Source organism: Necator americanus, chromosome X (genome assembly GCF_031761385.1).
Source record: "Necator americanus strain Aroian chromosome X, whole genome shotgun sequence".
NCBI lineage: Eukaryota > Metazoa > Nematoda > Chromadorea > Rhabditida > Ancylostomatidae > Necator > Necator americanus.
Genome location: NC_087376.1, coordinates 4,859,706 through 4,884,173, shown reverse-complemented (window position 1 = coordinate 4,884,173; position 24,468 = coordinate 4,859,706). Strand labels below are relative to the sequence as shown.

The 24,468-nt window shown below is 33.9% G+C and overlaps 1 protein-coding gene across 1 annotated transcript; it reads right to left on the bottom strand.

Annotated features, from left to right (window-relative positions):
* Nucleotides 1-6,297: 6,297 nt before the first annotated feature.
* RB195_021497 (uncharacterized protein) lies at nt 6,298-13,034 on the bottom strand (the record flags this gene model as incomplete). Its single annotated transcript, XM_064208264.1, has 11 exons — nt 6,298-6,420; nt 6,538-6,673; nt 6,752-6,886; nt 7,755-7,835; nt 8,371-8,465; nt 8,525-8,603; nt 9,096-9,185; nt 9,330-9,412; nt 9,478-9,563; nt 12,564-12,684; nt 12,945-13,034. 11 exons carry the CDS (start codon nt 13,032-13,034, stop codon nt 6,298-6,300), a joined length of 1,119 nt encoding a protein of 372 aa, XP_064064145.1.
* Nucleotides 13,035-24,468: the final 11,434 nt, after the last annotated feature.

The window sequence follows — 24,468 nt, the reverse complement described above, 5'->3', positions numbered from 1 at the left end:
GGTTTCATCCACGTTTTGCTCATTTCTTTATGCAATAACTATCACATTTATTATAATAAATTAAGACATTCAAGATGAAATTAACAGTTGCTTTACTGGAAGAAGCTTCTTCCGGAAATCTCTTTCTATGTTGTTATGAAACATCGATTGGCTTTGAATCCAGTTCTGTTAGAATCGAACTTAAAAATTTTTCAATTTTTTTACTTCTTATTTCCGCTGAAGATTAGTTTGATGTGGTTCTGTGCGAATGTTTACAACGATAAAAGTCTAATAAATCCTTGAAATCCCATTCCTCTTTCCTTCCATGTGAGCCTCGTCCACGTTCGATTCACAGCCTAACGAATTTATTGATCGTTAACAGGAGAAAGGAAGATGTTAAGGAATTCTCAGTGATCCAGAACGAGGAGGTAACAACTCCTGTATTAGCGCCACATGTAAAGCATTTCTATTCCGGATTTAATCCCTATCATCGTATAAACTAATTACATCATTATTAGAATCCATTTACTTCAGAGCATCTTTTCGAATCCGATGAATTTCACGCAAATGATCCGTAGGAAAATTGCTTGCTACCGTGCATTTATCTTTTGAACAGTTTTTGAATTCCAAACAATCACACTGAGCTCTACTACTCCATGGAATTTTCGTTTAGAGATTTTTTAGTTTTAGTCAAAATTAAAAAAAAAATTGTCCAATGTCTCGAACGTTTTCCGTGGACAGCAATTTTTGTTCCATGATCTCCAATAATGGGAAGTGATGCACTCTCAACCTCCTCCTTAATCCATTTCGATCTCGTTCACCAAATTTTTATATTACAGTATATTTTGTTAATAATGTTCTACTCTTTTTTTTAGCGGAGGTATTAATGAATTCTCGAAAATTAAGATAGGTACTCATAAATTCTTTATAGATTACGAGTTCTTGCATGAGGCTATTTTTATTAAAAATTCCATAAAAGCTTTATTGGCTGAACAAAATCGAAGATTCTAACCATTTCTGAACCTCTTTTATGACTAGACCTCTACAATTTCTCCAGGAAGACTTTTCGTGCTTCTTTCGGGATTTGAAGGTGTCTCCTCGACTCCTGCTGTGGTATTCGGTTTTATTCGTAAAAAATTTATTTGTGTGGAAAAGCGGAAGCAGCTAATTTTGGATATCCATAATATTTTTCATAATCCTACGAATATTTCTTTGAAACATACCTTGATTACTCAATGCTGTGTTTTATTAATGCTGTTTCGAAGCACTGTAGTACCTTAATTGATTTTTTTGTTGACCGCTGTTTTTGTGCAGTAAATGATGTCGATAGATTTTTTGTCACGTATTTGTTATGGATTCCGCCCACGTATCCACTATTTTCGATTGTGAGGTGGTGGTAATAATAAGACATAAGAAATTTTCCCGGAGAATACAGGATACCCACATTCTGATGAAACTATAGTAACAAAAAGGCGGCTGCTACAGGATATCCGTTTTCCATGTCTTCCGAGTGAAATATCGGCATTGAAGTACCAGAATATCAGGACTTATTCTCACTGTAGGTTAGTTATGTAGGTCCTATTATATTCATGTACATAGGTGAGGTACGTAGGTTCCATGAGGTATAGACTCTCTTTTGTAGCTATGGATCACGGATCGATCATAGTTTCAAAGGAAACCACAATTTATTGTGGTTTTATTTTAGAATTCCTGTTTTTTTGCGGAAGTAATAGACTGCAAATATTATTTATTTATGATATACTTACTTATACTTATTTATTACTTATACTTATTACTTATTTATGATATAGTTATAAAGAGGACATTACATCTATTATTTATATTTTTAGATTTATTATTTTTATACATTACACTATTGTATCATATTATCATTAATTACATTGTATTTATATGGATATTAGATTATTTATAGAGAATTCTAGTGCTTCATACATCCCGGCACTCCTCAGGTCGTTAATTATGAGGCTCAGGATTCCTCACACAAGTTACATCAATCAAGTAAAAACCATCATAGTTCTCAAATCTAAAATATTTGGTGTCAGCAGTTAAAAAATTATGATAAAATACCTAGACCCGAAAAAAAACACCCGAAAAATACGATACAAAAATTCTCGAGCTAAAATTCTAAAACGCTGGGAATCGTAAGCATCAGCATCATTTCACTTAGTTGTTTATCATCTGAACAAGTACAAAAATTTTCTAGACAAAAAAAAAATCAATGTCCAACGTTACGGCTGACCTCCGATCCATTACTGTAACTGAACAACGATTGAGGAACATAGGAGCAGAAGGAGAAGAGCAGGTGGTGCTCGTTAATCTCCGTTCGTATAACTCATCCAGTGTACTCACCAACGCATTTGTTGTGTATTTATAGTAAGCATTACAATAGTTCTTTTTTTTGTGGATTAAAAATACAGAAATGATTTCACATAAAACATCAATTAAATCAGTTTTTTTTTTGAAAATGACTAACTACTTTGCATTATCGATTAATTCTTACCGTCTGAACACCTGGAAATAAGGTAGAATACTAATTTAAACTGAATCCTCCTTGAAATGGTTGTCAAAATGTTTAGAAAAAATTTCTGAGCTGAAACAAAGGTGAACCATATTTTTAAGGTATCTGCAGTGATTTTAAGGTAAAAATAATTGAACATGGAACCTTCAAGAACCTATAAATATCCGAATTTTCCGCTTTTTCTTCTTTTCGTACCTGAATTTTTCTTATTCCAGAAAGGTTCAGAACGGGAATGAGTAGCATAGAACGAAAAATGTGATAATCTTCGAGTAACTACAGGATTTTTCTCATTACTCCAAAAACTACACACCAGGAAGCGTCAAAAGTCTTAAGTGATTGACGATCCACCTATGGGATGAAAATTAGAAAGGTCCATGCTTTTTTTTAAAAAAAAATATGGATGTATTTTGTGAAATATTCTCAGTTTTTAGAGGAGAACCACTGCATACCGGCTATAAGCCGAAGGTACTGGAAGACTCTCATGGAGATAACCATAAAACCTCCGCATCACAGCAGTGTACACATTTTCCACCATCAGAGCATAGATTTTCTGTCATTTTACTTTTACATCTTCATGGATTCTCTTTTACGTCTTTATGGATTTTTTTAAAGCCATTTTCGTTTAACAAGTAAACTTTATTGGTGTTAAACTATTTGATTCCCTGAAAAATCATCTAAAAATGTGTGTTTAGTTTCGTTGTGATCTGATGCAATCAATATTTATGTGATTAAACAGTTTTTTTCTCTTACAGCTGATGATTCAAGTATTCCCTGTTTATAAATAGATCGTACTTAATATACATGGAAATTCAAGGAGATTGTCTCAGGTACTGTAATCTGTAATAGATGAATAGCTGACGAAAGAAGTGAAAAAATCTATTTTATCAAATTTCACCAAATGAAAGCCGCAAGAAAAAAGATTGGGATTAATTGGTGATAGTAATGGAATATTGTCATCCAGAATAATTTATCGCAGTGTTTTCTACAAAAAAAATAGATCACCAATAATACTATAGCAATTCGTAATATGAATTCGTTTTTTTTGTGTTCAAAATCTGTCTGTGAGCAAATTCCGAACTTCAGTAAAAAACACTTCAATAAATAGCAAAAAATAGGAAATTATAGCAGGAAAGAGTAGTTTCTTTGAATCAATCACATGGCATCTATACAACTTCGAGGAACTACGAAAAATTAAAAAAAAACAATAACCCTTGCACTTCCTCATCTTTTGTTCCAGAATATATAATTTTTATTTTTCCCTTTTGTAACCGGGATCAATTGAGGTCTGAGTAAATTTAGAGAAACAATTCAGCATTTTTTAGGGCATTAAGGTTTGGAGATTTTTACGAGGTGAGATACTAATGCAGTATTGTATTAAGGCCAACTTATACAAGTAGCTGCAGAAAGGAAAATAAATGGTTTCATGGTGGACAGCGTGTAGCTGTACATTCATCAGCGTAACTGAACGCACGCAATTAAAACGCAACTACTTACGCAATTCGAGATTCCCATGACGACACTGGAAAGTTTTTTTTTGCCGTGATCATCCTAATCATCCTATCCATCTCGCATTCGATAAAACTAATGTTGAGGACATAGTCCAACTGAATTATGTTTTGCTCAGATGTATAGCCAGGATGATGTGAAAGTTTACGATTCCTATCGATTCACATTCTCCTCGTGGAAAATATCCACAAAAGAACTTTGTTAGCAGCTTTCAATGCGTTTCAATCATCCGAAAAAATGCTTCACTCAGAGAATTTGCAAAAGTTGATCTTTGGCAAAAAAAAAAAGAATCAGCTGTTTGAAGGCGCGAATTTTCAAGACACCTGACACCAAAATTACTGGACCTACCTGCAAATTACCATGACGAATTTTTTTTTGGAATGATATCCTAGAGAACAGAAGATGTAAAGAAAAATGTGGGTTACATCACATAAACATTGAGACGTGTATAATAATATAAAAATAAGGTTTTCCGCTCTTTTGAAAGAATTGTAAGGAAAAAATTCTGTCCTCAGAATATTGAAACCGAACGAAAAACGTCTTAAACGTGCAACATTGATAAATGGAAAACAAAATATATATATATATAATTTATAAAGTATCCGAATAGAACGCAATAATACATAATATATAATATATAAATGAATAGTTTTTCACTATGTCGTTAATTTATAAGAATTTTGATCATGAGGCAGGGTACAGCTTTCTCCTCAGAATTATTGTGAAATAAAAAAATTGCAGTGAATGGGGTCCAGTGTTTTTAAAGCGTATGTACTTTGAATGATGCAAAAAAAGTTTGAGAACAATCACGTTTTTCATCCTGAAAACACAATGAGTTATCGCTAAACCTATATGAGAAGACAGAAACATTGATTGATTTGATCTACCGAATGGCCACCGCAAGTCATTATATTAGCTGGGCAGGTGTTCATAAACCTCCGGAATTCGATGTGACCACGTCTTCAGCTCATCCTGGAGGGAGAATCCGGAAGGAAATGACCGGCGTCAAAGTGGTCCATAGAATCTTTATGCTTTGCTCCTTCATGATTCTACAGAAGCTTATCTCATTCAACATTTATTTTCCCTCTTCAACACAAGAAAAGAAAAAGAGTTAAAATGTAATTGTGATTCTGGATCGAAGTCTATTTCCTTTATTTATGAAGTCCGTGCAACAATATATCTGGGATTTATAATGTCACCACCAATTTCCTTATGGCAAAAAATTGAAAATGAGGTTACAGGTGACGCTTAGCAAGAAAAGAGGTCCATAGAATCACTGTTTTTTTGAGATTCAAAATTACTACCTGTCGGTTGGATGCTCCGTCACGGAACTGCTGCGTTTTCTATATTTGCTAAAAAAAATATGAGTACCACTTCACAGCAGAATAGCAAACAATCGCCGACAAACCGCAGCCAACAAAGTGATATTTTTTCCTCGATTCATCAGTTAAAGAAAGTTTTTAATGTTTATTTGAACACATGAGCTATGAATTAGTTGTTTTCTGGATCATCATATCCCCTCAATTTTGTTGAGAACTCAAAAAGAAGACTTTATTAACGTCTAATCATCATTAAACACGACATGTTCATTCATAACGACTTCGTTCAATACGTGTTATTTCATTTTCTGTTGGATTTTTGTCGGAAAGAAAAAAAAAATGAAATCTTTGACAAAGAAAAGAAAAACAGATGAAGTTTGGATCAGTGCACGATTTTATAACGTACACCACTCAAAAAGGAATGAAAGAAGTGAACCGAGAGTACAAAACCAGAAAATAAAAAAATATTCAATCATAAAAAAAAACAAAACGAAACGATTAAACCAAGAATTTGAGGCTTTTTGAACTTTGCTATTTCAAATTATTGCTTTAGTTCTACCTGCATTTCGAATATGTGGACAATTATACCACAAGGACAACCACTAATCGTATATCTTAAGATCCACACCAACGATGTTCATATATGTGTGGATGAGTCCAGAAAAATATGGCAAATTTTTTTTCTTCGTCAACTGAACCAGCTAAAAGATCTGCGTAAACCCTGAGAAAATCCTACGTTGATGTGCGTAACACATTAAGATTTTTTTGTTTGAGAAGAAAAAAAAAACAGCATTAGTGAGAAATGACAATGATGGAATAATTTCGGAATTGTACAATATTTACATTTGTAATGATTTTTGTAATTAAAAAAAATGTAGATTAAAAATAGATCTACGAAACAATGCTGCTACGCAATTCCTGCAATCAACGTTCCGGCTATCACTCATACGTACGTCACCATTCGGCAAACATCTCTTTCTCAGTGAGTTCAGCAATTGGTCCATGCTCTTTCTCCTCTTCGTATATATCAAAATTTCCAGTATCACCAGGATGATAAAGTGTTGGAATAATGGGAGGCTGTAATTATTTCTAATGATTAACTGCAATGCATCGGTCAACAATGAGATAATTCATCACAATTGAGATTCCAGAAATAAAATCGATATCACATACACGCATAAGCACAAAACTCACCTCAATTTTCAGTTGACGAAGATCTGACCAATCAATTTTCTGGAACCATTTATGATCCAAAACATCTCGTACACCATTTTTCATACAACCAAGCCGTAGTGTACGATCAATTTCGAGTAATTTCTTAACAATGTCCCTGAAAGAGAAAATTTACTAATTAAAAAAAGTACTTTGTGATTTAGCGAAAAGATAAGAACATAGAGTAGGAACACACTTAGCAACAAGGTTAAAACTTCTGGGGAACTTCAGTTTATGTTCCATGATTGAGTCATAAATTTCGGAGGTAGTACTTCCACGAAACGGCGGCCGTCCTGCCATCATCTCGTAAATGAGAATCCCTAGCGCCCACCTAAATTTTATTCATTGAATAAAAATCCATTCAAAAAATCCATATATTTTTTTCACGTTTTTAAATTCTAGATCTAGGATATACTTATGTATATATATCGTACTTTGCGTAAAAAAACTGTGTTGCTAGTATATCACTAAGAGATCATTCCATTCCATAAATTTGATTACAGCTTCCGAGAAATTCATTCTTAAACGTTTTTGACACAAAATGGACATATGACAAACTAATAAATCCTAGAAAATTTCCCGTTAAAAAAAGTTCATGATTATGACCGAAGAGTCAAGAAACCTTATTTCAGAGTTTGCTGCTCTCACGCTGTAACTGAAAAAAATGGTTGATCTTTTTCCTGAGATATTTGGGATGAAATAGGTTTCTCATCCATGTTATTAATCACCTCATTTCAATTCTTTGGACAAATCTGATTATCTTATAATGACCCGTACACTCCAGGTAATCCGTGGCAGTTTTGGGTCATCCAGAAATAAACTTATTTTTTCAATTGTATGCAAAAAAAACCTCTAAAGAGTTGGAGATAACATTTCCGGATATGAGTATTGTTAATATCTTGCAGTATTATTCTTGCGAACTCTTTCACATTACAAAACAATATTCATTTATTTTTTCTATTCATTCATTTTTTTCATTTTTTTCACCCTCAAAAACAGATGAATTGTAACAGAACAGCAATTTTTGCGGTGTTTTGTAGGATTCTCTTCCGCAAAAAAGTTGATAAGAATCCTGTATTCCATAAGCTTTCATGCTACTTTTTAGAATAAAAACGCAAATAGCAAGATATTTATTGGATAATAAAAACTCGAGGAGTTTTCCAGTCCCATTTTCTAGGATGAATACATAAAGTGCATACCAATCAACAGCCTTGTTATGTCCTTTATTGGCCAAAGATTCAGGTGCCAAATATTCCGGTGTCCCACACAATGTGTATGTCCTAAACAAAAAAGTACACTGTAATTATTGGATTTCACATAGAGTACTGAATTTAGCGATGAAATATTACGTAAATATTGTTCCTGGTTACTGTACTCTTGTTTATTTTTCCACACATGTATGAATATATGACGTAATGTTATGATGAATGCGGAAAAATGACTTGAATGACTGATAGGTTTGTTTAAGATTTTGCTTTGTTTACTAGCAATGTTTAGACCACTTTGAAGTGATCGTAGGATATACGAAGAAGATATTTACTGAAAAAAAACTAACAAAAGACTCTTTTACACCACTTTTAAACCTAAAAAATTCTAATTTAACAAAAAAAAAACCTGAAAAAAATAGAGTGTTCTCATTTCCCAACACTGCTAATGCCTCTTCATGTATTATCTTCTATTAAAGGATTGATTAGCGATATATTTTTGTTTTAAATCCAAAAAAAAGTGGTCAGGACAACACTTAGGAACATAGAGTATAGACTATGATTAACGAATAATATTTTTAATGTATTAGTGAATATCTCCAGCACCAACCTATCTCGTAGCTCCTTTGCAAAACCGAAATCCGCCATTTTAATATGACCATCCCGACATAGCATCAAATTTTCCGGTTTAAGATCACGATACACCTAGGAAATGATGTGTTGTATGTGATGAATGGATTTGGAAGAGTCCGAAGAGTACTCACAATATTCTTCCCGTGGATATATTCCAAGGCGCACACAATTTCAGCCGCATAGAAACGGCTCATTGCATTTGAGAACACTCTGAAAATGTTTACGATCGGAGTGAAGGAATAGAAATAGTATATCTAACTAACTTACTACTCTAAACGTATCGTTATTAAAAGATTAAATTTTTCCAAATCAAATAAATAAAAGGAAAACAAATAAACAAATAAAGAGTAAAATCGTTTATTTACCACAGTAATTTTCTGTGTAAGTGAAAGAAGGGACAAAAGTTGTGGCCAGTTATTCGTGAAAACTGTCCTCTATCTCTTGAACCTTATTCCCTCGAAATTCTCTCATTTTAAATTCTATTTAATTTCATTAACCTTTAAAAATAAATTCCATTATGACACATTCAAAAAGATGGTGAAAAATTCTATTAAACGATAAAAGTGCACATTAATTAAGAGTTTAACGAGAAATTATATTGGTAGAAAAAATCTATGGAAATAATTAAGTATATTTTCAGAAAATAACGTCATTATTATGCTTAATCCACGAAAAGAATCCTTGATATTTTTTTTCCCTTACCTGGATGCTCGTAGATAGGAGAACAGTTCACCGCCGGGTATGAATTCCATAATCATGTACAGATTCGTATCATCCTTATCGGTACTAATTCTGCAACGAAATTTTTTATAGTTTACTTGTAGAGATAACATAAATATTTATTATTTATTTATTTGTTCTTTTATTTATTTATTATAAATATTTGAATATTCAGGAAAAAGCTGGAAGAAGATTCCACTCTAGAGTATAACTTACAGTTTTACAATAAATGGATGTTCAAGTTGATTGAGAACTTTCTTTTCATTATGTACATGTTCGACTTGACGTGTTTTTATAACCTGAAAAAAGAAAATAAGAAACCTTTCTTTAATATAGTTTGAACTCAAAAAAAAGAGGTGAATACCTTGTGTATGTTTAAAATTTTAAGTGCAAAATGTTGTCCCGTACGTCGATGTTTCGTTAACTCCACCCTTCCAAACGTACCCGTTCCTGAAAAGAGGAAAACCAATGGCCATTTCATTTCTTTATCTCTACCACTATCCAAAAATTCAAGAATATTTAAATTTATAATCATTTTCATAAAGTTTTTTTTTATGATGAATGTACAAAGGGAAATGGGTCTCATACATGATTCCCAATGATCTTCTCTGATTTTAAGGAAGAAATTCAAGGATTTCTTAGATTCTCGTAAAAATGTTACAGGAACACATATTGAATAGGTGAACATTTGTTTAGGATAAGCTTTTCCGGTAAACGTCATATCCTTTATAACGTCATATCATATCCTCTCGGTATTTTGGATGAAAACAAGGAACCATGGATCATTTGCGGTCCAGATTTTATTCATAAAAAACATATAGAGATGGTATTTAATGCATAAAAAATATCTTCCATTACATCCATACACAATGTTATAGGCCTCGTAATAGTTGCGGTGTTAGATACACTCATCCCTCATAAAATTATGAAATTTCCCCCTATTTTAATAGTTTGCTCAGTTACGAATGGCCCCGGTCTTAAAATTTTGCAAAAATACGAATTTCATGAATGTCTCGTTTAAATGTTGCAAAATTCTTGAGGACTGAATAATGAAATAATGTTTTCCAGGAAAAAGAAGGAGAATACAAAATATACGAATACAAAATATGATATTAATAATCACAAATGAGGTGATATTATACTTTCAGCAGTAAAATAAATACAATTTTCTCTAACGCAGTAATTAAACTTCCAGTTTTACATTAAGAAAAATTGAGAGACATTTTTTCCCTCCGAGGTAATTCCGTATCGACGTTTCCGAGAAATTCTCCTTTTTTCATCTCTATACTATTTTGCTTGATAATTTCCTGCATAACTCTAAGTGAGTTAAGTTTTATTTTTTCTTACTTTTTAAATGACTACATATTCATCTGTAGAAATATTTTGGTAGCATTAATAGGTACTAAATAATTCTTCCAGTCTTATATCCTTTCTGCTCAAGCAAAGGTATCTTCCTAGAGGTAAAATGAGGAGAGTGAATTTTCAGAAATTACGGGAAAAAATAAGGAATACGTTCTTTTTCTTATATTATTAAATGCTAAAACTCAGCAAACCCCTTCTAAATCCCCTGTCTTTGATGAAAAAAAAATAGTTTTCAAAATTATTCAGAGAGTTTTTGCTGAGGATTAGTTCACCTAAACAGTTGTTTACATTTCACACGATGAGGTGTATATTGTTTACATCAGCAACGTTCCGAGATAACGCTACACAACATATCAACAAGACACGTTGTCTCCTGTCAATAAGTGCAACCGAAACCAACTGCTATCGCTCTCTGCTACTATATTTCTGGATAAACTTCCACGTTCTCCGCCAGTGCTGCTGCCGCTGCCGCTGCCGCTGTTGCTGGTCAAACATTTCATCGCCACGAATAACATATGTTCATAGGAGTCATTTGTTGTACGTGATGACGTACTTAAATGTTCCCTTTTCACACCTACGCTCAAAAAAAAAATGATGATCCTAGCTGAACGCATTCCTACGTGAAGGATAGATTCATTTATTTATTTCAAAATATCCGCGGATATGCACGGATATGCAATAAAACCAAAAGAAGAAAGGAAATAGCTGAAGAGAATTCCGCCAAAGAATTTCACACAGGAAAATTGTCCTGTTTCATTCACATTTTGTGATGGGTCAACAGATCATTCACCTGCTAAAGAAGGTAAATAATCCTTACCCAAAAAGCTGCTTTTCTCGAACTCAGATCCGGAAATAATGTGATAAATGCTTCAGGATACGGTTTTTTTTTCGATTTCTACGAACAGAAATGAATCGCGACGATTAAACGTACATGTGCACTTTTAATGATTCAATTTTCACCTCAAAAATGTTTCATTCATCCTTGAATTGTTGCTGGCCTCGTTAATTAAGGGAAATATCAAATTAACCTCTACGTATCACACATTGAAACATTGTACAACTAGGATTACTCAGAAAAACAACTGCATAACACCCTCTGCTATCCTCATATTCGGATGTTAGTGGTTCTGGAATGCTAAGAGCCGAAGAAAAAAGCTCGAAAAAAGCAAAATGATTCCTATAACAAGCTCCCAAAATAACTGGCTTTTGCGGCATATTGTTTACGAGTGGTCTAGTAATGACCGACTGGAACTGAGTGAACAGGACTTCCACGCTCACTTCGCTACGATCTCAATCCAGGAAAATAAAAACTCGTTCCTCCTCGTTCATAACTACGCTATTTTTTTCCCGGGGAAAATACATATTTGTATTTGTATAAAATCCGTTCCAGAACTTTGAACAAGGCTAGCTGGACCGCTAGCTGCACTGAGTGTAATAAGCCAGCAGGAAAGCATCATATGTGTGAGGAACAGGTGATTCTATTCCTATCCTACGTTAGATCACCGGAAATGAAACATTAAAAACATCAAAAATCGTTATATCCATTGTGCAGGTGAATCCAGAAATAGTTGTTATTCATTGGTGTGCAGAAAAAACAAAATCCGAGTAAGTTATCCGCATTAGTTGTCATGTGGAAGGTTACAATCCTCTGAAGATAACCTCTAATCAGTTTTATCTAGATCCAGGTTTATGCAGGATCTGAACATCTGTGATTTGTTTGCAAAAACCGATCTCACCATTCTATTATCATTATTGAGTGATGTAAAATCCAGCCGAGCCGCTCTCATGTTCAGTTGATGAATCGAATTTGTTTCGTGCAAAATGCACGTGAAAATCCTTCACGAATATAGTCGGCCTGGATCGACGATCAATCCTATCGCCTTCGGTTTGATCGCAAGCAAAAGTGGAGGGAAAAAAAAACTCCGGTGGGCTTTGAGGTAAAAGAGCGCGGACTGTGTATGTTGCGTCATAGATTTTCTCCCGTCTTTGCAAACAGAAGAGAACACCGACAAAGGATGTCGATAGAACATTATTAAAATGAAATATATGAACACCAGGAAGACGAATAAATCCTGTATCAACTCGTACCAATCGTTGTAATACTCTTGAGATCCTTGAGAATGACTTTGTTTTTCGTTGCAACGTTCGACGACCCCGAAATGCGAAGATTCCTCAGGGAATAACCGTTGTCGTCGTTGTCAATATCCTCCTAAAAACCAATTCATATTTGGCAACGGTATAGCTTAATAAAGTGGATTACAGAGGTGCAGGCTAGTTCGGAAGTATGAATATTGAAAAATTTTCGGGAAAAAATGAGATATACATTTAAAACATACGAAAGAAACACACAATGATTATGATTTTTCATCTTTTCCTATGGATTAACATCTGATTCTTCTCCGAACATTGTTTGTATACATTTTGAGTGATAGGGAAAACAATTGTGTTGACAATACAGTTGTAGCTCACCTCTTCAAGGACATTTTTATTATTATTTGGATCATAAGTGTAAGATACTGAACATTCGTAGGTGTAGTCGTCTTCGTAGGGCGAAGACATTTGGGCGGACCTCAATTGACGTCTGCTTCGAAATGCAGAAAGCCTCAAAAATTAGTGGTAATTTCGGTGATATGTGTGAGAAAAACAAAATCAAGAGGGGGAAAAAAGGTGAAAGAAAGAAAAAAGCCTAATTGACATCAAATGCGCGAATTGAAGCTCATTTCACAAATCTGCGGGCGAGAAAAAAAAGGAATAGATTGAGCCGATGAAGCTGGAAAGAATTAAGTGCAGAAGATTACAGCATCGAGAAACGAAATGAAAATTAACTGCATGCAAACAGAGACGGGGTAAAACAGAATTATTTTCAGGATAAAAAAAAAATCACGAAGAATGAGGAAAACAAATGATGTAGTGTTAGTGAAAATTTTCCAGGAGACATAATGCATATTTTAAGAGAAAAAACTAATTTGAAGGTAAAATTTTGAAGTAGAGAGAAGGTTTCCAATGGGAAAAAGGATAGGATTAATGATTATGATGTGAAATCCATGAATTCTCGTGTAACATGCGGAAAGAGCAGCACAAAATTTGCATAATGAACATTCAACGGATCGTAGTGGAAGGCGGAGTTTGAATGGGGGGCGGGCGGACACTGAGGGATCAGAACCAACGTCCGAAGAGAATCGACCACATTTTTCGCCAGAAGCGCAAACAATCATAGTACTCAAAGACAAAAGCAAACGAACCATTTTTCAAAGTATCTTGAGTAAATATCGTTTAAACATCGTGCACGTGCTGTTGATTTTCGAGAAAATGCTAGAACTGTGGTCGTCATCAGTCGATTTGAGAAGCAGCTCGATTTAGAATTTAGTGACATCGCTTTATAAGGTTAACCTCCGTTCGTTCTTTTTTTTTATTCTCGCCAGAAAAGTTCAGAAAACTCGTCAACCTCAATATATGTCTTCAGTAAGAGGAATGGGTAATTCTTTCCACATGTGATCGGAAGAAAATCTGCTCTTGTCGAAGAAATGTGATGGCTGAAAACACATTGCGGTGAGGATCTTGCGACAATCTTAAACCGATAGATCGGTCTATAAATCGATCGTATAAACACGTCAAACCTTGTGTTTTTGAGTACGATAACAGAAATCTTCGATTTTTAGTGGTAGAGGTACGGTGTACAGGTATGAGGTTGATATGAGCACTGCTTGCTCGTTTAGAGTGAAAAGAGAGGAACTGGCGCATCGAGAAAAATTCGGTCTCGGAGCCACTGATAGCGTAAATAGAGCGAACCATGTCTCAAGACATAGATATTGTGTACATATGACGTTTCCGTCAAATTTTTTCTTTCTTGATACTCCTGGATTTGTAGCTATTTTTGTTGAAAAGTTCAAATCTTTAAATAGACAACGATGAGCGGTTGAATATCTATTTTTGAATCTTTCACGGAAATCAGCATCATCACGCGAGATGTCGTGATGTATCCAGCAAATAACGGCTGAACTATGACCCAAAGTTCATTAAGGCAGAAAAAGTTGAATGTTTGAGTTCGCAAATGCTTTAAATATCTTGCAGTAACTTCTATTTGATTAAAAAACTTATCTTTACCAAAATTATTGGTGTCAGAACATTTCAGGAGCACTTTCACATTCAAGGAAAAAAGTCATTTATGAAAAAAGAAAGAGAACAAAAACAGTTATTTAAGGAAATAGATTTGTTAACTTAGATAAAAGTTACGTAATAATAACCTTCAGCCGTATGGTATGGTTCATTTTTGCGAAAATTTTGAGCAATATTAATCGCAAATAATTAGTGAAGAAGGAAAATAGAAATTCTCATGGATCTGCGTTGTAATCACCCAAAAAAATTGGCCTACTGACTAGAAGAATAGACGAATAGAACATTTGCAAAGTTGCAAAAGCTTGGATCGATGTTTTCAGTGGATTATACTTTACATGATACAATTTGCTTATTCAATTTAACTTCAGAATACCTATTCGTCATGTGAATGTGTCGGATGCATGAAATCTTGTTAGAAAAGATTTTCGAGGAATCCATTTCTTGGATCTATCCCTCATAAATACATACATTCGGATTGCAGATGTAAAGATACGTGGAAAGAGATTAATGAACGACAATTTTTCAACATTGTAGCAGAATTATTTCTATTTTAAAAAGGAGTTAAAAAAAACGAAGAAAACTATGGTCAGGAACGGTAAGTAACTTTAACGCGCAATAGCAGTATTTCTTTGTAACAACAGCATTTAAGGAATGATGGTGAAATGACACATTTCATGGAATTTTCTCGAGAGAAGAAAAAAAAACACGGTAAACAATATGTAAAAAGATTTGATGTTTCTGTTCACTTCGTTTTAATTTTCCAAGTAAACAAAATATACTAATTTTTCTGTGTGTAAATAAATGTCTGAGGGAACAAGTTATGAGGAGGTACCATGTTCGAAAATCTTCACGTAACTCATAGTTTTTCGTGATAGAAAATGTTGACGATAAACGACAACAAATCTATTAGCACACGCACATACACACACGTACACACACGTACACACGTGCGCGCACACACACACACGTTCATCTAGTTCCGTTTTATCGCTGCATTCCCTATTTTCTCATATACCTCTCTCACTCAAACAACAAGCAATAGAAATGGAATAAACAAACTGATATGAGTTCAAAAATGAGATACGACATAAAAACATAAACATCATAAAATCAGTTTCACGGAAGAAAGCAAAAATCCAGTTTATTCATGGCAGCTGCAAATGAATGCAAATCAAAGAGAAGAAGGAAAAAAAGCCAGAAGAAGAGCTGGTAGCCGCAAAGCACCTGCAACCGGCCGGACTGCATCCGCCGTTGCTCCGCTTAGCGTTGAAGTTCCCTTCCTGAAAAAAAAAAATACCACCGCGCCCGGATGTGAGCATTACGAGTGTTGTTGGCGATTTTTCGTGAACGAATGCAAACGTGAATTGAATGTGAACGTGAATGTACAGAATCAGCACTAGTTCCTTACGATTTACGATAATATCCGCATTCTCGATTATTCACCTCCGTACGTCTTGCCCGTTGTAGATTAGTAAATGTTCGAACAATGAATCATGAATATGAGCCAGGATTTTTTTTCTACTAGGCGCTGGGATATTTATTTATTTATCTATTTATTCACATACACACGAATGGTGCAAGGAGAAAAAAGGAGAAAAAAAGAAAACAAACTTGTCTATCTCAGAATATTCAAGAAAAACTCGGCCAACTTATTGTCAGTGGAGTCTTGCGCTGTCCTTTTCGGACTTTTTGGTGGATAACACGTCAAACATCTCGTTCTCCTACTCCAGAAAGTAAGAAATCCTCTCATGACATCTACTCTACCAATCCAGAACCTTTTAACATCGGTCATTTTATATACATATCAGGATATGAAAATTTTGAGAGTAAATTACTTCCCATTTCTGTCCATGCATGGATAAAAAGTGCATGATGATACGGAAACACATCATTATACACTATACTATATGTTAAAAGGATCTAATCCATAAACAAATTAATCGAGAAGTAAATCCCAAAGCAATAAGGTTCGACAAAAATCTTCAGCGGGCAGCACATCCAGAAACTCCACTAAACAAACCGTAGGCGTAGCTTAAAACAGAAACCCACCTCCATTAGCTACTATTTTAAAGATTGTTGGTCAGCAGAGTGGGAAAACACCCTGTGGATCCAGGAATGACGTCATCGATCCCCTCCAATCCATAACATCTTGGTCGAGCGGCTGTTTATGATACCAGTGTACTACACTATCAACTACTCAGTCATGCTCAATTGTACGTAGTACGTCACGATCCGATCCGAGAAAACTATTTTACTTGTGGTTTTCCAGAAATGATGTGATCTTCTGCACTTGTTAGGCAGAATATATAACTCTTTTGAAAAAATGGTCATGGTATTAGTGAAAGAAGTTGTTTAACGGAAGTTAATTCCAAGAAGCATCCTAGAATTTTTAATGATTTTTACACAAAGAAAAATAAGAAGAGAACCTTGCGAAAGATATTTATCACTTTCACCGAACAGTAAATAATTTTTTGGCGCTCATATGGTGACCTCCTATACATTATCCTTGTTAGAAAATAATTTAGGAATCATGACTTACTTTACGTTAATAAAAAAATTCCAACAATTTACGATTTCTGGAGAAAATTTTAAAATGAAACTTTAACCGAAAAGCACAGCGCTTAATAACGGGATAAAGGTGACTGAACCAGACGAAAAAAAAAGAATTTACTGCTCTTTTACTGCTTTGCCTCCGTTTCATGTCCGCACACATTATTACATCTCTTATCTTCGTTTTTAGTTCATTTCATCCTTTCATTTTCGTCACATTCGTTCATAGAGTTCGGATTCGTTCTTAGAATTATCCACAGCTTAACTGTCCATCCAGGCGGGGAAAAAATATTGCGAAGCTATTTTCATTTAATAATGTGATGAAGAAATGCATTACACTATTGGAATGAATATCTTATCTACCTAGAAGAACGATAAGCTGAACAGTTACTATGAAACAAGAGAAGTTGTCATTTGAAAATAAAAAAGTAAAAGAGTTAGGGGAAATTCGAAAAAAAAAGTTCGGCGTTAAAGGATTGAACTTCAGGATAGAATTTGAGTCAAATTAAGATTTTTCGACCTATCTTACATATTTCTGAAAAATTCAAAACAAAAACTAATAAGTACTAAAATTGTGAAATAGAAAATAAAGAGAAACGGAAGAACAGAAAAGTGTTCTTCCTGGAAAAGACATCCTTGGTGCAACTTGCAGCTAATGAGGTGAAGTGACGTACATACTTATTCGTCTTCGCCATCTGGTAGAAAATAAGAAAATGATGAGCGCACAGAGAAAAAATATATTAAAAACAAAAATATATTAAATATAATATATAAAAATATATTAAATATGTATAATATAAAGATATATTGTAGGCTGAGAAAACTATAAAATTATAAAGGTCAGGAAAAGACGAATGAATGAATGCATGAATGGATGAATGACTCAATAACTGCCCGAATGAATAAATGAATGAACAAATAAGCGAATAAATGTACGATTGAATGAAAAATAGAATAGAAATAAATGAGTGAATGAATGGACGAATGAATTAATATGAAAGTGAAATTCATAGAAATGTACCGCACTAACTAGTCAAATACATATTTTCTATCAATGAGGCACCTTTAAGACAATAATAAATTCTAGAGAATAAAAAAAGAAGAAAAAAGTTGTAATAAATGTTCTAGAATTCGCTCCTCTGTCAACAAAAATAGATGTTTATTTGTTGACAACGTTTCTGTTCTTACTGGATCTAATAGCAATGCGTATCGAAAACAACAATATATCATCGATGAGGGCATGGCAAATTCGTAACGAAAAGCATCGCCCTCTCGAACATCAACGTCTCGTTATCCTGGATAAATTACTTGTACAATCATATTCTCATAATAAAAATAGCAATAGTTATAGAAATTATATTTTTTAATTATTTGTATCCACCTACGTGCATTATATATATTTCATTTGTTTAAAAGATTTTAATGTTTTCCCTCATATGAATCGACGAATCTCCAAAATCAACATGACGAATGTTTTTGTAAAATCACATGAGTGCTATGCATTTTTTTTAAAGTAGAATCTTCTAAGTCTTCTAAATAGTACTGTTCAGTGTAAAAAATTTTTTTAATGCCTCAAAGCACCGACTCCTCTCTGTGGCACCTGTAAATGATAGGTAAATATCGAAAAAAACTCTATTTTACGTTTGGAATCCTTGATGAAAGCAAATTCTTCAACAACTGTCATCTAAGGGATTTCGTTTAAATGTTCAATGTTCGTTCACATAAAACTGATATATGATCTCGAGTAGAACACTCAACAAAAAAAAAAAAGTTATTTAGAATCACAGCAGAAAATTACAGCAGAAATGAGAAAGCTGTAAGGAGAAAACAAAACTTTGCTCTAGACGAATATTAGAATGAATAGAACTCGTTTTACGCATGGTAGTTATAATTAAATTACTTCCTTTAAGTTCCGTTCCTGATGAATGTTATGGTGTCCATGATTACAAGAACAAACAAAAATACGTTACAGATTTTTGTTACGCGCTTTCTGAGAAGAAATTTTCATCTGGTTGGAAACAAAAAAGCAAGACCTTTAATATTTCAATCAAGCATCTCATTTACTTTTTTTTTTGAAAAAATCCCTAGAAAACTTTGTGAAAACTTGAAGAGATTATTTCAAGATTCTTTCTCTAGACATTTCATTAAAATAGAAAAAAGTAGATTAGACTCAATGATTTGCTAACTATTTTGAAGCTACAATTCAGTCCTATCAAGAATAATAATTCAATTTCAATAGTAATAATAATTCAATATAAATTCTAATAATAATATTAATTCATAATAGTGAAAGGAATATAGCGAACCGAAGAGAGGTCAGAGTTTTTGTTTTGACTTGATTTTCTCCTAAAATAAGAAGTTTGTACGAAAATATACCACACAAACTCTATCCCACAGATAAAAATTGAACTGAATCCAGAGCATAGTGAACAGAAACGACAAACATAACATGAACAACAAACAAATCCTCGCGAAATATATCCTAATAGCAAAACAAAACACGATTTCACCACCACAAACTTCCTCATCAATTCCCTAAGGAATCCTTGATATTGATTTACAGCACGTAACAAACATTTCTTTTAGTGTTTTTTTTTTAGCTCGTAAGAATTTCTGAGAAGACAGCATTATTTGCCGTTCCACAAGTACTTCAACTTCAAAGTATCCGCAATCTTTAACTTTTTAGTTTTGCCCTATGAAAGCTCCAGAAAGATGGATGATTCGTTCTGTTTACGGAAAGTAAACTTCTGGAAACAGCGATGATAATACAAAGCGAAGCCCACAGGCATCATTTTTCATCATCTGCAAGTGCAATTGCATGTCTGCATAGATAAATACATATCTATCCAGACTAGCAATTTGTCTCGAACAATTTTTTCGCCATAAAAAGGAATATTTTCCTATGCGGCAGGAAAAATATATATTTTTCGTTATGTCTAATTCTCGAGAGAAATAATTATCTACCTGCAACAGTTTTTCCAATCTAGCCGATTTAGATAAAAGCAAAAAAAAAGTAAGAGAAGAGACAAAATTATCCAAAATAACTAAACCACTTCCACCTATGTACCATCCGGTTTTTGACGACGATCAAGAAACGAGAAGTTCGACATGACCGTGTTAGTTTTTTTTTTTTTGGAATTTTTTTTTCACGCTGATTAGTTTTCTAAAATTACCATGTTTGCAACGATATTGAGTAAATAATCAACATTATTAAACTACAAACTTATCACACAAGATTCAGCATTATTCTCCACATTGTGACAGATCCACAGACTAAGCACAGAGGACCTGATTAATTCTCTTCAAAAAAAACATTTTTTTAAATTTTTTCCCGCCAAAACAATATAGTAATCGCTTAGGATTCATTGAAGAATCGCGAAGAAGCAAACTTCAGAAGAATTATCATTTTCATCTATAAATGATGTACTAGGATTAAATCCAAGACCGTGATTCTCTGAGAGATTAGTGGGCGATAATATCCGTCCACTAATCCCTTAGAAACTGATCACCACTTTATTCTCATCTATTTTTATGCTTTCAGGAATTAAATCCTGTATCCTTGAGCTTTTACAAATATTAAATTTAAGTCTTGACATTGATTCTGGGACTATCTTTGAACCATTTATACGTTTGTATAGTTCTGGATACGGTATGAAATGGAATTTTTTGAACTAATTTCTTCGAGGAAGAATGAACACTCAGCAAATCCTTCCTGATACGTACACATGCGACTTCGAACCCCCGTGCGAGGGAGTCGCTCAACGTTCTATAATAACTTTCCAGCAAAAACAAAGCAATAAACAATCTATTCAGGAGACGGAAGTAATTAGCCAGAAATGTGTATTTGTCCATGAACTGACAGGAATCTAAAATACAACTTTGAACCAAAACAAAACGATTGAATTGGTTAAGGAAACATGTTCATTAATCAAAATAATCAGTTGCAGAAATCTTGGTAAGGCATTAAATGTGGAAGACTGCTCCAAGCCCAGAATTCTGCTTCAAAAAATCTAAGTATGAATAGAGAATCCTGGAAGATGATAGACGATGTGTTGTTCACAAAACGAGGAGGAACACCAAAAATATCATTACTCATTTTTAAGGATTTTTTTTCGGGGAATCTCTTCACCCCTGCTACTGCACACATTCACTTCAGCCACAAAAAAAAACATGCATTCATTTCAGCAGAAAAAAAACAAAGAAAAAACGAGAGACACGGAAAAAAATTATTTCATTTAGATCAATCGAATGAATTTTTGAGAGAATGGGAGCAGGCTTCCAGATACACCTCCCACGACATAACCTCATAAATTTTGTGGAAATCATGCAAATCAAAGCAATAAGAGTTATCTAAACACTTGTAGAACTGGTATAGGAACGACTCGACACGATTAAGGATTACTGTGGCCGACATTTGTGCCAATTACAGTATTTTTGTGACATGTTTTTGCCTCACATGTCATGCGGTTGCGCGATGAGGAACAAAAGACATGGAATGGCAAAGGAATCAGCACGAAAAGTCTATCGAGTCATCTGTTCATCACATGCTGACTGGGACCGGCTCCGGAATCCGACTGACACATGAACTTTCCAGCAATGGCAATAGTTATACAACGATAATTCTGGAAGAATGACACGATACCAATACGACGAGTTCCCGTTTCCGCCAGACGATATATAGCTTCTTTTTTTAAAGCTATAAATAGAGTGTAAGGTCGTTCGCAAAGACATTGAATTTGATTTGTTATACGTAGAAGAAACGCTATGTTCACGTGCTGACTTTTCGTCCACGCTAATGGGTACGTTTTTATATGAGTTCTGGTACTGGTGCCGAGGAAGCGCTTAACGTTCAAGTGGATCACAAAAGTTTCACGTGACCACATATCTATCGGAGATTTTCAGGATTTTACAGCGACTCCAAGGAAAGGGTTTTTTCTCGTGCTGTTGTTGTTGATTCTCTATCTAGGAGAGATCCAAGAATATCTTACAATACAGAGGTACATAGCAGATTTGTTCAATTCATACAGGAAAATGTTTTTTTTTCAAATGATACCTTTTCCTTAGAATTTCTGAATCCCCGTATAGGTGAGGAGAAGTTGCCTGAGAAATTCCAGAAAAAAAAATCTAAAAAATCCTTCAAATATGCTATATGTTAATGTTTTCTCAGTATAAATTAGATTAGTTGCTATGTAGACAGGTGAATGAAGGAGAAGGAAGTATTCCTGTCGCACGGATAGTCTGATTTCCATGAAAATATCCTGAAAATTTCCCTCTTTTTTCTTTAAACCCGCTATTTTGCCTTCTTTTATCGGATTTTCTTGCGAAAAGATCCGAATTTCTCTTGAGTACAGCTAATTCCAAAAATATCATTACATAATCACTCATAACACGGAAGATGTGCTTCCAAGGATACGTGAAGTACATCCAGAAACGTCAGACATTGTCATCTGTCAGAAGAGTGTTCTCAATCATACTCACCCTAAAATTCTAAACATTTTCCTCGAAGTCCTTAAATCCTTTCGAGGAAAAAAAGAGGATATTCGAGAGCATTCTTCGAACAATATGCATGATTAGCCGAAGAAGATTTAGGAGGCCAACAAAGTTCGCCCTAAAAAAGAAGAAGAAGAAGAGTTGCAGTAAAATATGGGTCAGCTGTTGGCTGTATCGACTCGTTCGTAGATTTGAGGATTTTGAGGGTAACTTTCCGCTTTTCTATTCTTTACACAAATAAGTAATATATTAAATAACGTTGAAGGAATATAAATGAATGAATATGAGCTTACCCCGTTTTTTTCTCGCATGGTCAACTGGAATTTCACGTTCCAAAAAGTGAATACGCTACATTTTTTTTGTGCAATATTCTTTCGAAACGAACTCAAATGAGTGCTCAAGAATTGTACTAATATTATGAAGGAGTTCTTCGACAAACAAGAGGAAATTCAAACCGGCCTATTTGTTTTTAAATAGTGACAAGACGTTGACGTTCTAATGATTGTGTGCTCACCGTCCAACCAGTGTGTACGTAGTAGTGGCGCCGTAGGTGAAGAACACTTCAAGTTTTTTTTTCTACTACAGAAAGCACTCATCACCTACTAATTCCTCTGATATTTTCACTATACAGACATAGGGACTAGAGTGGAAAACGATAGTTACGGTAGTACAAATATTTAATGAATTCCAACAGAATTAAATTATGCACCTACAAGTGAAGTATGTAAAATAGATTAGAGAAAATTAGAAATCTTCAAAAAAAAAAGATTCAAAGATAAAATACAGGAGCAAAATAAGCAAGAAATACATAAAAATTTTTGTTAGAAACGGAAGAAAATCCTATATCTAGAGCAGAAAGCGACAGTGAGGTAGATCAATGGAAATGTTAAAATTAAAATGAAATTAAAATTAGTGGAAAATTAAATTGGATTTTGTGTCAAGAAATTTTTCGGGTGAAAAAAAAAACAAAAATTTCCAACAAACTACGACTTTCTGGTTAAGCTCATAATCAATCAAGAATGACTTAATCTGAGTTAGCCTTGTTTCTTTCCTTAATACCACCTAATACCTGTAGATGTTACTGACCTTCTAGGAAGACCACAACAATGACAGCTGTTCGAAGAAAGAAAACGATGAGGCAAAAAAATTTTAGAGATCCCATCTGTAATTTTAGTTTAATTTATTAACCATTTAATTATTTTGCCCCATTTTATTAATTAATTAATTAATTGTTACTAATTTATGATTACGATCGAAAAATGAGAAATTAGATTTGAACATGGCAGTTTACATTAGATTTATTCTTCACACTTATTGCTACAAAAATCAACAAAACAATATCAGTAACACGTAATATTTATTCATTATTTATTTATTATTTTCGATTTATTCAGTATCAGTAATAAGTAATATTTTGTTACTAAGATGACAAAGAACATTAAAAAAAAAAACTATTAGCCTGCTCGGGAATTCTTTTTTTAATCATAAATTGGTTTTCATATGCACTGCAACGAATTATTTTACAATTGTAAGACTTGTGAACATTTTGAAATCTTTGTTTTCCCTTTCTTAAAACTCCTAACTCGCTTCAAAATACCTTTAATAATTTTTATTTCCGACCTACAGTACATCTGTACCCGTCTATGTCATCAGAAAATCGACTCTATCATTATTTCTGTTCTTAGTAGTTCGGATTATCCGAAAGGAACTATATAAAGCTATAGAATATAGCGTTAAACTTTGAAGGTAATAATTTTATTGAAAAAACATCGGAGAAACATCAAAGATAAGGTGTATCTACGGTTATCAACGCAGGGGATTCGTCTAATAGGAAAGA